Genomic DNA, 12,363 nt, shown 5'->3' with positions numbered 1-12,363 from the left:
AGCTTCTTGCCATTACTAGGCTGAAGGCATACATTAAAATACTGCTTCCTGGCAAGGATTAATCAGGGACAACAGGAAGTCTTGCAGGAACTGGGGCATCCAGATTCAGGATTCTCCTCTTTTAGAGCCACAATGAGCTTGAAGAGATTTTATGTACTCACAATATACTTGGGCTTGAATAACATGGAGAAAAGAATGATGTGCAGAGTCACTGATAAAACTAGCTGCCTCTCAGAACGTGTGGACTGTGTTTGCTAAGCAGCTTCAAGCCTGGTACACATTAGGGACTGATCTAACAAATGATGGAACATCTTGTTGAGTTTAGAGGAAAATGCCCTCAGAACTAAGTCCCTGCCAGAACACATGGGCCCAAAGAAGCAGCTTCTGGACATTTGGGGGCATAGTGTTTAGGTGATGCCATACCCCCAAAGCAGGCAGAACCAAGGCCATGCTTCAGTCAAAAGCACCAGATCAGAAGGCACTATATTCCAAGTAAAGCTACATAACTGTAGTGCGATTGCAATGCTAAGACACCATATCTTCTCAAGGGAGAAATTTACCTGGAGAAGCATAATGGTACATCACAGGAAGACTGCTTTAATTAGAATGTAGTGAGCACACTAACTACATTTCCGCAATGGATGCAATGTGGTGAGAGAAAAATTTTCACTAACGTGGAACTGGTAGAAGATCTGCCAATCAAAGCCCTAATGTGTGTTAGCACCATTCAACAGAATAAGCCATACATCTTCCTCTTTATTAAGGCAATGATTTTAAAAACCCAATAGAATAACAGAATGATAGAGTTGGAAGAGACCTCAAGGGTCATCCAGTCCAAGCCCCTGCCATGAAGGAACTCACAATTAAAGTATCCCTTACAGATGGTCATCCAGCCTCTGTTTAAAAACTTCAAAAGAAGGAGACTCCACCCCTCTCTGAGGGAGTATGTTCCACTGTCAAACAGCTCTTACTGTCAGGAAGTTCCTCCTAATGTTCAGGTGGAATCTCTTTTCCTGCAGTTTACATCCATTGTTCCGGGCCCATCTTCAATATGACACCCCTTCAAATGCTTAAATAGGGCTATCATATCACCTAGATTCATAGAATCATAGAGTTGGAACCCTCTCTTCTCCAGGCTAAACATAACCAGCTCCCTATGTCTTTCCTCATAGTGCATGGTTTCCAGACTCTCCACCCTTTTCTGGACACCCTTCTCTGGACACACTCCAGCTCCTCAACACTCTTTTTGAACTGTGGTGCCCATAACGGAACACAGGATTCCAGGTGAAGCCTGACCAAAGCAGAATAGAGTGGCACTATTACTTCCCTTGATCTAGACACTATACTTCTATTGATGCAGCCTAAAATAACATTGGCCTTTTAAGTTGCTGGATCACATTGTTGACTCATGTTCAACTTGTGGTCTATTAGGACTCCTAGATCCCTTTCACATGTAGTCTTGTTAACCCAGGTATCTCCCATCCTATCTCTGTTAATTTCATTTCTTTGCCCTTACATTTCTCCTGTTGAAGTTAATTTTGTTAGTTTTGGCCTAGCGTTCTAATTTATTATTATTCCAAATGTTGATCCTCTCCTCTGGGGTATTAGCTACTCCTCCTAATTTGGTGTCCTCTGCAAATTTGATAAGCATGCCCCTATTCTTTAATCTAAGTCATTGATAAAGATGTTGAATAGCACTGGGTCCAGGACAGAACCCTTTGGTACCCCTCTGGTCACTTCTCTCCAAAATGAAGAGGAGCTGTTGTGGAGCACCCTTTGGGTTCAGTTGGTCAACCTATTACAGATCTGTTTAACAACTGCATTGTCTAGCCCACATTTTGCTAGCTTGTTTGCAAGAATATCATGGGGGATCTTGTCAAAGGCCTTACTGAAATCAAGATATACTACGCCTATAGCATTCCCTTCATCTATTAAGCTGCTAATTTTATTTTAAAAAGAGATCAGATTAGTCTGGCATGATTGTGCTATTTGCTTGCAATGACCACATTCAAGCAACATGCTTTTATTGCCTGTAATGTGGGTCGCACAAACAATAGGCCTTCATTGGGGGCATTTCCCTCAGCAGGGACCACTTAGTTATTGGTACAGAAAATCACTCCACAACAACATTATTGCTAGATTTCATGAAATAAATAAAAACAGCTATTTTCCTTAAGAGTTTACATCCGTTTCCTATTTTGGGGAGACGTTCTCAACAAGATTTTTGTTTTGTTTTGTTCTGAGTTGGAAATAACAGTGAGGGTATTTTAAGGACACAGAAATTCTCTCTCTCTCTCTCTCTTTTGTACAGAAATGGAGATCTGAAAGCTACTAAAAATGTTTTGCTTCATGTAAACATGTTTCCCGCCTTTGAGGATTAGAATACAGTGAAATATTCTTCGTCTTGCACCACAAACACTTATGCTGACACCAGACATCTTTATTCTCTCAAATACACTGCAATTCCTTTGGGATCAAAAAAAAAAAAATAAAATAAACCAGAATGTACATAATGCTAATTAGTTTAAAATTGTGTGCATGAGAACAAATGTTTTTAAAAAATTAATTTCACAACCAGTATTTCAGCTAATAAACTCAGCTGCACACAGAAAGCTAAACATTCTACACTAGAGAAATCAGAACTCCAAGACAAGTAGATGAAGTAGGCAAACCTGTACACTATATTTTGCTGAAAGCTTTTTTCCTAGTCCATGAGCAAAGAATGACATCTCATCTGGGCCAATGAAAACTTTTACATAGCCCAGCTAAGTTTTTATAAATTTATTAGATACTTCAAACAGCATACTGTTCACACCATTCTTCAGACACAGGCTTGGTGAACAGGGTACTTATTACTTTTTCAATGAAATCATAGATTCTGAGGGTACTGTATTTATTGAACCCAATTCCAAATCTGAGCTTGCAGACAGTATCACCACATAGACACCACCCTGCCAATAATCCAATCTGTTATTATTTATTATGTATATATTGTCAAACATTACTAGTTTGATTTGCAAAGACTCTTGATTTGAGAGAATCATAATGAAGACAAAATATTCCCTTACCTAGGTACACGAGGGTCATGCCACGTGCTTACCCCAGTCTGAGTATGTAGGAAATACACCTGTCCCTGCTGAGTGGTCCTTTGCTCTGTTCATTAAGAAAAACCAATGTGAAAAACAAACAACAATATTAAAAAGATCTGTTTCCTTGACTGAAGAAAATGTCAGTGTATACAAGTTGCAAAGCTAGCAAATTAGGGATTGAATGTGCCATAGCACTGACTATCCATAGAACTTTCTTCCACCAAAGATCTGTCCAAAACTCAAAACTTTTTAGGTATTGTTGTCTAGGGCAAGTTTAGTGCAAGTAGTTAGACCAAAGCAACACTGGGTTAATATTTTATTCAATACTTTTTTCCAAGGAGACACTGTATTTTACATCATTTTCATGTTATGCATATAAACTGTTCTTACCTGTTCTTGCCCAACTGGAAAAGTAGGACTGAAAAGTAGCAAGCTTGCTCAATTTAAGCTTCTTAAAGCCCAGTCCTATGTATGTCTATGATGTGTGTGACAACAGTTGAAACCCTGTGATGAGTCCACAGGATAGCGTACATACACAGTATCATGTGATCTGAAACAGGCCAAGGATACTATTCTGTCAAGCAGTTGCCCTGCTCTGTTCACAACATTTTAAAGGGATCTGAATCTATGCCATTTTCATTTTGTATCCTTCTCATATTTGTTCCACCACTACAACTTTTTTCTTACCACAAAACAGATGGAGGGAAAAATGGAATAGTGGCACATTGTCTTTTCATTGGTAGCATCCTTCTGGAAGAACCTCAAGACACTGAGATAAGACCATAGCAACACTGCTGAAATGCCAATTTCAGTGTGGGTCTCAACGGTTTTGAAAACTACATTTCATGAACTGAAATAACAGAATAATTTCTTTAGGAATACACGGGAAGTATATTATTGCATGTAACTTAAATTCCTCCCAACCTCTGATAACACCAGGGATATCATTAGGGAGGTGCAGACTGCACCAGGTGACACCTGGGATGATACACTCAAAGGGAGTTTAACAGCTCCAGGGCAATTGAGAAAGGGTACTTTCTTGCTTGCCCAGAAGTTGTACAAGACCCCAAAGGGGCCACAGCACTACCCCTTTCAGTAGTGGTGGATGCTGGGGGTGGGGGTGGGGGGTGGAGGAGCCTTTGGATTCCTATGTGGCAGCAGTCATGCAGAACTCTGAAGGCTTGGGGGAGGGGCTGCAGTGGTCTGCCCAGGCAGGAGGAGGGGGAGAGCAAGGGAGTTCACACACACCTACATCAGCACCAGGTGACACCCCCCTTGGGGACGCCACGAGATAGAACCTTGCAAATACATAGAATGATAATGTCAAGAGATGATTTCCTGGATATTTCATAAAAGTCAACAGAAATCTATTTCTGTGCAAAACTCTCAAAATTATGTAGAGTGTGTGCACGTGTGTATTTATAAAGTATCACTTCCCCCTCATGTGCAAAGGTTTAAAGGTTTTTTTTTTAAAAAAAGATAATGTGCAGAAAGAGCACTTATATATCTATATAGAAAACTCTTTCAAAAAGGAACAGAAAAACAGAAACTGCGGGACAACATCTCTCTCTCTCTCTGTAATATTTTACCTACTTTTTTTTTCAAGAATCTGAGGTTGAGTAGATTAGATTGCAAACTGGACTAGTCAGTTTCACCACTGCACTGATTGACAAGGTTTTAGAGAAAGTAGCAACCATAAGAAAAGGAATTAACTGAGCACCTCATTATATTTGTACAGTTATCAGAATGCCAATGCTCAACTGAAGTAAGTACCATGAAAGAGAAAGTCCAATGATGCATCTTTCAAAATGACCAATCATACACAACCTTTGTAATGATTAAATAGATATTTAAAGTTTTAGAAATAACTACCATATCCTTCAGGTAAATCTGGAGGAGTATGTAGATGGGTTCTGCTCATGTAATTCCTGTGCCTCTGAGACCGCACTCTTCTCTCTACTAGCCTGGGATCAGATGACTGTCCACACATTGCACCATTGATTCCTGTAACAGGTGTGTTCTCATCCACAAAGCAACTCAGGGGTCGACCAGGACTGGAATATTCTGAGGCTGGCCTATTGAAAAAGACAACAACAGATTTCTTTGTGTACTCATATGTGAAATCCTGTTCAAGATGAAAATGGAAAATATATAATTCACTTGAACACCAGGAAGTCAAATTAGAATGTGAGGAGCTGGAGATAACATATTACTAATGGTTCAAAAGTCTCCTTCAGGAACTGCAACAAGATCATCAACACAGATCACTGTGAGGGAAGTAGATACAGATTCATTAGCCCCTTCAAAGACTTCTTAACTAATGAATTAAAGATAAAGCAAGGTAGGTGAAGGTCCTGGCAAAGGATAACGGTGAGCAGATATTACCGTCAATTAGGTCTTCAAAGATAGCAGAGGAAAGGTAGGAAATTGTTGTGAGTTAAGAAGGCACACGGTTCCCCAGGAAACCTTGGAAGGCTGCACCTACACACTTCCACAATTCCCAGGGAGGAAAAATCAAAACAGATGTTGCTCCCAAAAGCTCCTAGTGTCCTCTAGAGGTGGGGGCATTTTGCTTATGTTTCTGGCCCTCCCTGGGCCATTTCAGGCATAGACGAGTCCTTTTATACTACAGTAAGTGACCTGGAAGGTTTATTTTCCCATGACAGCTTGGGGGCACATGCAGCCTGCACTTTCTCCACTCCTCCAAGACAGGCAAGCCCTCTCCCTTCAGGAAGAGGAGGAATCAAAGAATCATGGATACTTCCTAAACTGCAAGAGAGTATGCAAAAGAACACAAAGGACTGGAAACATGCCACTTTCTAGCCCAAGGCCTTAGAGTTGATGGTTTTGTGGATGCTTCTAGGACTAGTAGAGCACCGTAGAGGTAATGGTTTTGTGGATGCTTCTAGGACTAGTAGAGCACAGTAGAAAAGATTTTTCACAAGCATCCAACTGATTCATTCTGTGACATTAGTCTGGATGGCAAATCTGTCTGTCCAGCTAGATGAGAACTCTTATTTGAAACAACTTGAATTAATTGCTAGTGCAACAGAACAATTAAGGTCATGAACTGTGGCTAATGAGACTATTAAGGTATGCTGGCTTTGTCCCCATGGATCCTGACCTGATAGAAACAGAAGCAGAAGAGGGCTTGACCAATTCTTCAGGAACTTGTCCCTAAACAAATTCCTTCCCAAATCAGTTCTTCTGGTTGCACCACTTGCTGTTAAAAGCTGAAGTTAACATGCCTATATGAGGACAGCCACACCACCACAGTAGTATCCAAAACATCAAAAGTGATCCCTCTTTTGTCTTGACAGAGGGAGTTCACAAGAACATACAACTCCCCTGCTAAATGAATCATTATAGGCAATATATTGTGTAGGATGCACTAGTTCCAGAGCTGCAACACTAAATGCAGAATTGACACATGTAAGTTTCTTGCTTATTGATCTGGTCACATCATCTGTAGAACTCCCTACACCAGTCTCCTCAAAGCTCTGGGTGTTCTGGTGACAGACAGCTGATGTGCTGATGGGCAAACAGAATTCTGCGTTACCCCAAGGGATATATATGGTGGTTTCTACAGTTCACTGTCAGAAATATTTGAAGTCAACATGAGGGATATTTGGGATCAAAAAGGAATCTCCCTACCTAAGTTTGATTTAGACAACCATCTAAGAAGATGATGGTGAATCTCCTGAAACAATTAAACTTATCTTTATTTTAGCCGAAGTGCACTCATAACCAATGGAGCTGGCCTGGCTCTCTCCCCCTCTGAGGCTGAATGATGGGCTGGAGAAAGGGCTCTTCGTCTTACTTGGGCTAGGCCTGATGGAGCTGGCCTGGATCACTAGTGGTACCAAAATGATTGGCAATCAGGCTATTGGTAGAAAGTGCTGATTATGTTTTTAAGGCATCTACTGGGAGAAAAGCAGATGAGGTCAATTCAAGAATTTTTTTAAAAATGACCTTTTCTCCTTCTCATCAGTTTCATCTGCATCTGACAAATGGTAGTTAGATTTTCCTTCCTTTAGGAGCTCATTAGGTTAGCAGATTGGTCCTGAGTAGTCTAAATGAATATGATCACCATTAGTGAAGGAGCCAATATGGTGGCTGAAGGATGAGTCAATACAGAGGGTATCATAGCTAAGAGTATAATCAATCTCAGAAAATAGTAAGGAGACAACTTGCAGATGGAAACTGAAGCCAAATGCCAAGGAATGTTTAGGACACCTGATCAGTTGCTTTAGAACGTTTTGCCAGAAAAGTAAGCAGAGATGGGGAATCAACATTGTTGTGTTTTACCTTGTTTTGTAAAACCATAGCACAATACAGGGGTTCACTAATTTACCTCTTCCAGGTCAAACAGGGGAACATGGAAGAACTATCCATTGCTGCAATCCCGCCCCCCCCCCCCCCCGATGCATTTTTAAACAGTGTTTAAAGGCATGTACAATTTCTGGGCAATATTCTAAAAAGGACAGGTGACACTCAGTCATTTATTGAGAGCTAACAAGCCAAGATATAAACTAAGACAAGTCAAACTGACGAGATTTAATAAAACCAAGAAAAAACTTAAACTAAACTAAAGGACAAGACTTAAGGAAAATAAAAAGGAAAACTGGTCTGCATTCTCAAACTACCCAGTCTTTAATGAACAGAGAAAGAGAACATTCCTTATAATGCTGCTACTGTAGCAGGTGAAAAAAAGAAACTGAAAGAGAACTGCTGAGGTGCACAATTAGGCATGTGTATTGAGGGTGTGGTGGTATAGTTTCTGCCAAACACTGCTCAGCTCTAGAATGTTCTGAACATGGCTCTGAACAAGCACAGCATACACACATGAAACGTACAGAAACCATTAAGTAAAATGATATGTTTTCTTTATACACACACTATTTAGTTTCCGCTTCAAATGAAACCAAAAGAACAAGGGAAGGGGCAACAAAGAGCCCAGGTAACATGGTGACTGCATTCCAGAATAATGGCTTATAGCAAGCATTTTTCAAGTTGATCCTCCCTACAAGCCAAATCCTAATCAAACCATGAATGGTTTGTTTAGCACACCATCTGAAGCAAGGATCTTAACATGTTACTTGCTCTATAGGTCATGACTGAAAATTAGCAAACAGTTTATTAACAAGAGGGATGTGGTAGCTCAAGTGGTTTAAGATGCTGACTCTGTTGATTGCAAGATTGGGAGGTTGGCAGTTCAAGGCCTGGGTGCTGCATAATGGGGCGAACTCCCATCACTAGTCCCAGCTTCTGCCAATTTAGCAGTTCGAAAGCATGCAAATGCAAGTAGATAAATAGGTAACACTCTGGTAAGAAGGTAAACAGCGTTCTGTGCAATCATGCTGGCCACATGATCACAGAGCTGGCTCTTCAGCTTAGTAACAGAGATGAGCACCACTCCCTATGATCAGACATCACTTGACAATCTTGTCAATGGGGAATACCTTTACCTTTTTTTATTAACAAGACAGGGTGCTGCAGAAACCTGACTTATCCTTACAAACATAGTCACTTATTTCTATTTTGCTGGCATAATTAATAAAGTGGAATATTTAAAACCATATATTTAAAAACTAAAAATGGTCTTGATAGCCAATATGCTATCCATACCATGCTGCAGTCTCATATCATGGTACAGTGGTCACCACTTGAGGATAGACCAGTCCCCAACATTCACTTCTCCCACGTGGCTGCAATAATTACCATGAGCAGCACTATACTGATTGAGGCCATGGGGAAATTGAATTTATCTAACACAAAAGAATAGTGCCATACCTCATTTTTGTCATATTATTTTCAGTACTTTTGCTGAGATAGTATCATGCATCACAGGCATCTAAAGTAGCTTTCATCATATACCTCTCTGACTCTCATAGGAGCAACATTAGTGAGGAGCCTTATAGCCAAAAACAGTATTGTCAAGCAGCAGAACTAATAGGAAGGGACCAGCAACTAATAATAACTAGAGGTTCTAGGAATGGCGAGGTCTTACCGAATGCTGCAAAAAATGTGGTACAAAGATACATTCAATGAAGTTTTACTGCACATATCTTCTCTTAAATAATTCTTACCGTGTTGGTCGTTCCCACTGTGTTGTCCGTGTAATATGATTTAAATACTGAATTCTTCCAGAGGCTGTCCTTCTTTCTTCCCAACTAAAATATATATGTTGAAAGCAAAGCATATCTTTTTTTATTACAAGTGTATTTTAAGTGGGTTTCAGCCAACAGAAATCATACTATGTTCACCCCATCTGCTATGACAATATATATTGTGGGTTGGATTCAGATTTAGAAGCATACATGTGGGTGGGCAAAACTGGATCACCTTCTCTCCATCTCATCCAAGATCCTCCAGGCCCCTGAAAATGGTCCACAGAGGGTACAAAAAGATCTTGCTGAAAGGTGTGAGTTATACTACTGTGTAGAGGAAGGGTGCATCTCCAAAATTCAGAGGGAGGAATTATCTGCAAGCAGAACCATTCTGTGAGTTGAAGATAGATCCTGGATCACATTCTGACACAGCTCTCCTTCCTCACACATATTAGAAGGCTTCTCTAGCCTCTTCTGGGCTATAATTTGAGCAATGGTTTTTGATCAGATACTGAGTGGTGTGAAAGACAATGGTAAGTAAACACTGATGTTTTCAAAAACAACAAGAAGAACCATGCCACACTGAGTGAGCCTTCTAAATGTTATGTGTTGGCATGCACAAATATGCATATGTGTACATGGATACTGCCCTCCCTCCACTTTTTAAAACTTCTCCATCAAAGTTTCAAACCTCATACTAAAATTATAGTATGCGCTCTTCTCCCATTCTTCTCCTGTCTGTAAACAGCAATGGACCCATCATTAGGAGCGCAGGTGTGTGATAATCTTCCCCCCAATCACGTGATTAATGTGATTTAAGCATGGGTGAAGGGTGTACCAATATCATTAATGAATGCTGTTATGAGTTGGGCTTCTGGCACCAAGCAGATAAGTTTCAGACTTACACAAGTTGCTGCTATAAGCTTTATTAGAAATAAATAATTCAACAGATGATATAAATTCCAATTATAGTGAGTATAAAAGTTGCCTGAAGATTATATTGTGGCAGGTTCAAAAGAACTCTCCTCCCAATTCAGCATCTTTGAGTGTTATGTCATATCTTTACAGGATCATGGGCTTTCAGTTTTGTGCAGTGATGTCTTCATTAGTGTTTCAAGACATTTTTTGAATTGGTTCCCAATGTTGATAGGCCCAAAAGGAGTGGTATAATACCACTCCTTTTTCCAGCCTGGTTCAAAACCACAATTGCAGCCCAGATCGGGGCCAGTCACATGTGGTTGCTGCAGCCCTGGAGCGAATCGTGCCGGCATGGCCCCACTGCTGTTTTTTCAGCCCATTTATTTTGGGCCAATGACATTTCAGCCACATATTTTACATAAGATGAGGTGATGTAGTATATGTTGCATCTAACCTTCCATTCTCAAATTAGCATTCCAACCAACCAGGGACGTAACCAAGGGGGGGGGGTCTTGGGGTCCGGACCCCCCCTTCCATTAGAAAAATGAATGGTGTGTGCTGCTGTGCCGTCGCACCCAAGCCCCATTATAATGGTAGCACTTAGTCTGGACCCCCCCCTTCCTAAAACCCTAGCTACATCCCTGAATCAACTTAGATCATTTAAAAACAAACAAGATGAAGGAATATTCCCTAAAACAAACAATAATAAAGCAGAGGCAAAGGTTGAAAATATCATACTCTGATCAAAGATTTCACTGAAAGAAATAAAATCTCCATAAAAACTAAAGATTTAAGATCTTTATCATGATTTGCTTACCATTTATACTCAACTATAAGTCAACCTCATGTCAAGGGTAGGCTTTTGCAACCAAAATTATGGATTTTGATATGACCCGTGCATAAGTTGAGGTTAAAACTTTGGGGCATGCAACAAAGCAGTTTCCAGGAGAAAGGCAAAGGAAAACAATGCCAAAGAACTTAAAAAGTTCAGCAGGCATAACTGCTTGTGGTCACGCTAAAGGATGAGAGAGTAGAGGGGGCAGGACAGATTACGCTCTTGCCTTTCATCAGGAGATGGTTCCTCTTTTTATAAGAGTTAAAGTACATATTTACACTGATCTGTGGATAAGTCAACTCAGGTTTTTGGAGTCAATTATCTGACTAAAGTTTCTAGACTTATACATGAGTATATACAGTAATTAAGAAAGAGTAATTTAAAAATAATGTCATGAAACACAGTTGAGATTTTCTTATGTACTTTTCCAAAGCCACAAGTTCCCACTCAAGAATGTGAACATTTATGTTACTGATAGAATACTCATGCCAAATATTCTTGTAAAGTTAAATTGCTGATGAAAATCTCTCACCCCTAAGACTATATGCAAAAAAAAAGAGTAAACAAATGAATATAGTATTCATCTTTCCATTCATTATCACTGGAAAGAGACAATGGTCCCATACAGACAGGCCAAAATAAAGCTGCTTCGGGTCACTTTGGAGGTATTCTGTTTAAATGATGCATCTGTCCTAAGAGTACGGAAGCCATGCGAAAGCCACGGTCCAGTCATAAGGACTAGAGCTCAGCTTCGGTGCAGCTTCTGGACTCTTAGGACACATGCATCACTTAAAAAGCATACCTCCAAAGTGACCTGAAGCAGCTTTATTTTGGCCTGTCTGTATGGGGCCAAAATTTGCTTTTTCAGAGTACTAAAAGTGAAAGATGAAAAATGTATATGACCTGAAGAGAAAACAGAGTTTCTTGGCAGAGCTTGAAAATAATTCATTAATATTAATCTGTTACAATTATTCCAAACATTGAATTTGAAAATTATTTAAATCATTAACAGACAATGCTGTTGTGTAATGATTCTTGTGTAATGATTAATGTTTCACTCTCTTTTGTTTCTCTGCAGGTAATTTAGGAATATGGTCAACTCTAATTGTGTAAATTTTTCAAAAGGACATCACTAACACATCAATATAATGAATTAATAGAATTTTCAATAATTATAATAATGTAATTTCTAAATTGAAATTAGGGGCTACTAGTTAGTTTAAACACTAGTGTTTTCAAGCTCTGGGTTTTTTGTTCCTGCTTTCAAAATGTTAACTTACCCATCAGGTAAATCATTGTCGAACAGTCTACTGCAGTCCACAACCTGTCCTCCTGTGCCTATCCTGTCTCTGGACTGAAGACTTACTATTTTAAAAAGAGACAAGTCAAAATTAGACATATCACAATAAAC

The 12,363-nt window shown here is 39.7% G+C and overlaps 1 protein-coding gene across 1 annotated transcript in view; it reads right to left on the bottom strand.

Annotated features, from left to right (window-relative positions):
- Positions 1 to 12,363, bottom strand: part of SMURF2 (SMAD specific E3 ubiquitin protein ligase 2) — a 134,264-nt gene that overhangs the window by 37,888 nt on the left and 84,013 nt on the right. Inside the window, exons 6-9 of the mRNA XM_089476889.1 lie at positions 12,233 to 12,317; positions 9,179 to 9,262; positions 4,962 to 5,164; positions 3,069 to 3,153 (exon numbers count right to left, since the gene is read on the bottom strand). Coding sequence (XP_089333015.1) covers positions 3,069 to 3,153; positions 4,962 to 5,164; positions 9,179 to 9,262; positions 12,233 to 12,317 — 457 coding nt within the window. The remainder of the gene's footprint in view (positions 1 to 3,068; positions 3,154 to 4,961; positions 5,165 to 9,178; positions 9,263 to 12,232; positions 12,318 to 12,363) is intronic.

The sequence above is a fragment of the Sceloporus occidentalis genome, unplaced genomic scaffold (genome assembly GCF_023333645.1).
Source record: "Sceloporus occidentalis isolate IW3139 unplaced genomic scaffold, rSceOcc1.0.p SCAF_1, whole genome shotgun sequence".
In the NCBI taxonomy this organism is placed as follows: domain Eukaryota; kingdom Metazoa; phylum Chordata; class Lepidosauria; order Squamata; family Phrynosomatidae; genus Sceloporus; species Sceloporus occidentalis.
This window is presented reverse-complemented; position numbering and strand designations above follow the sequence as displayed.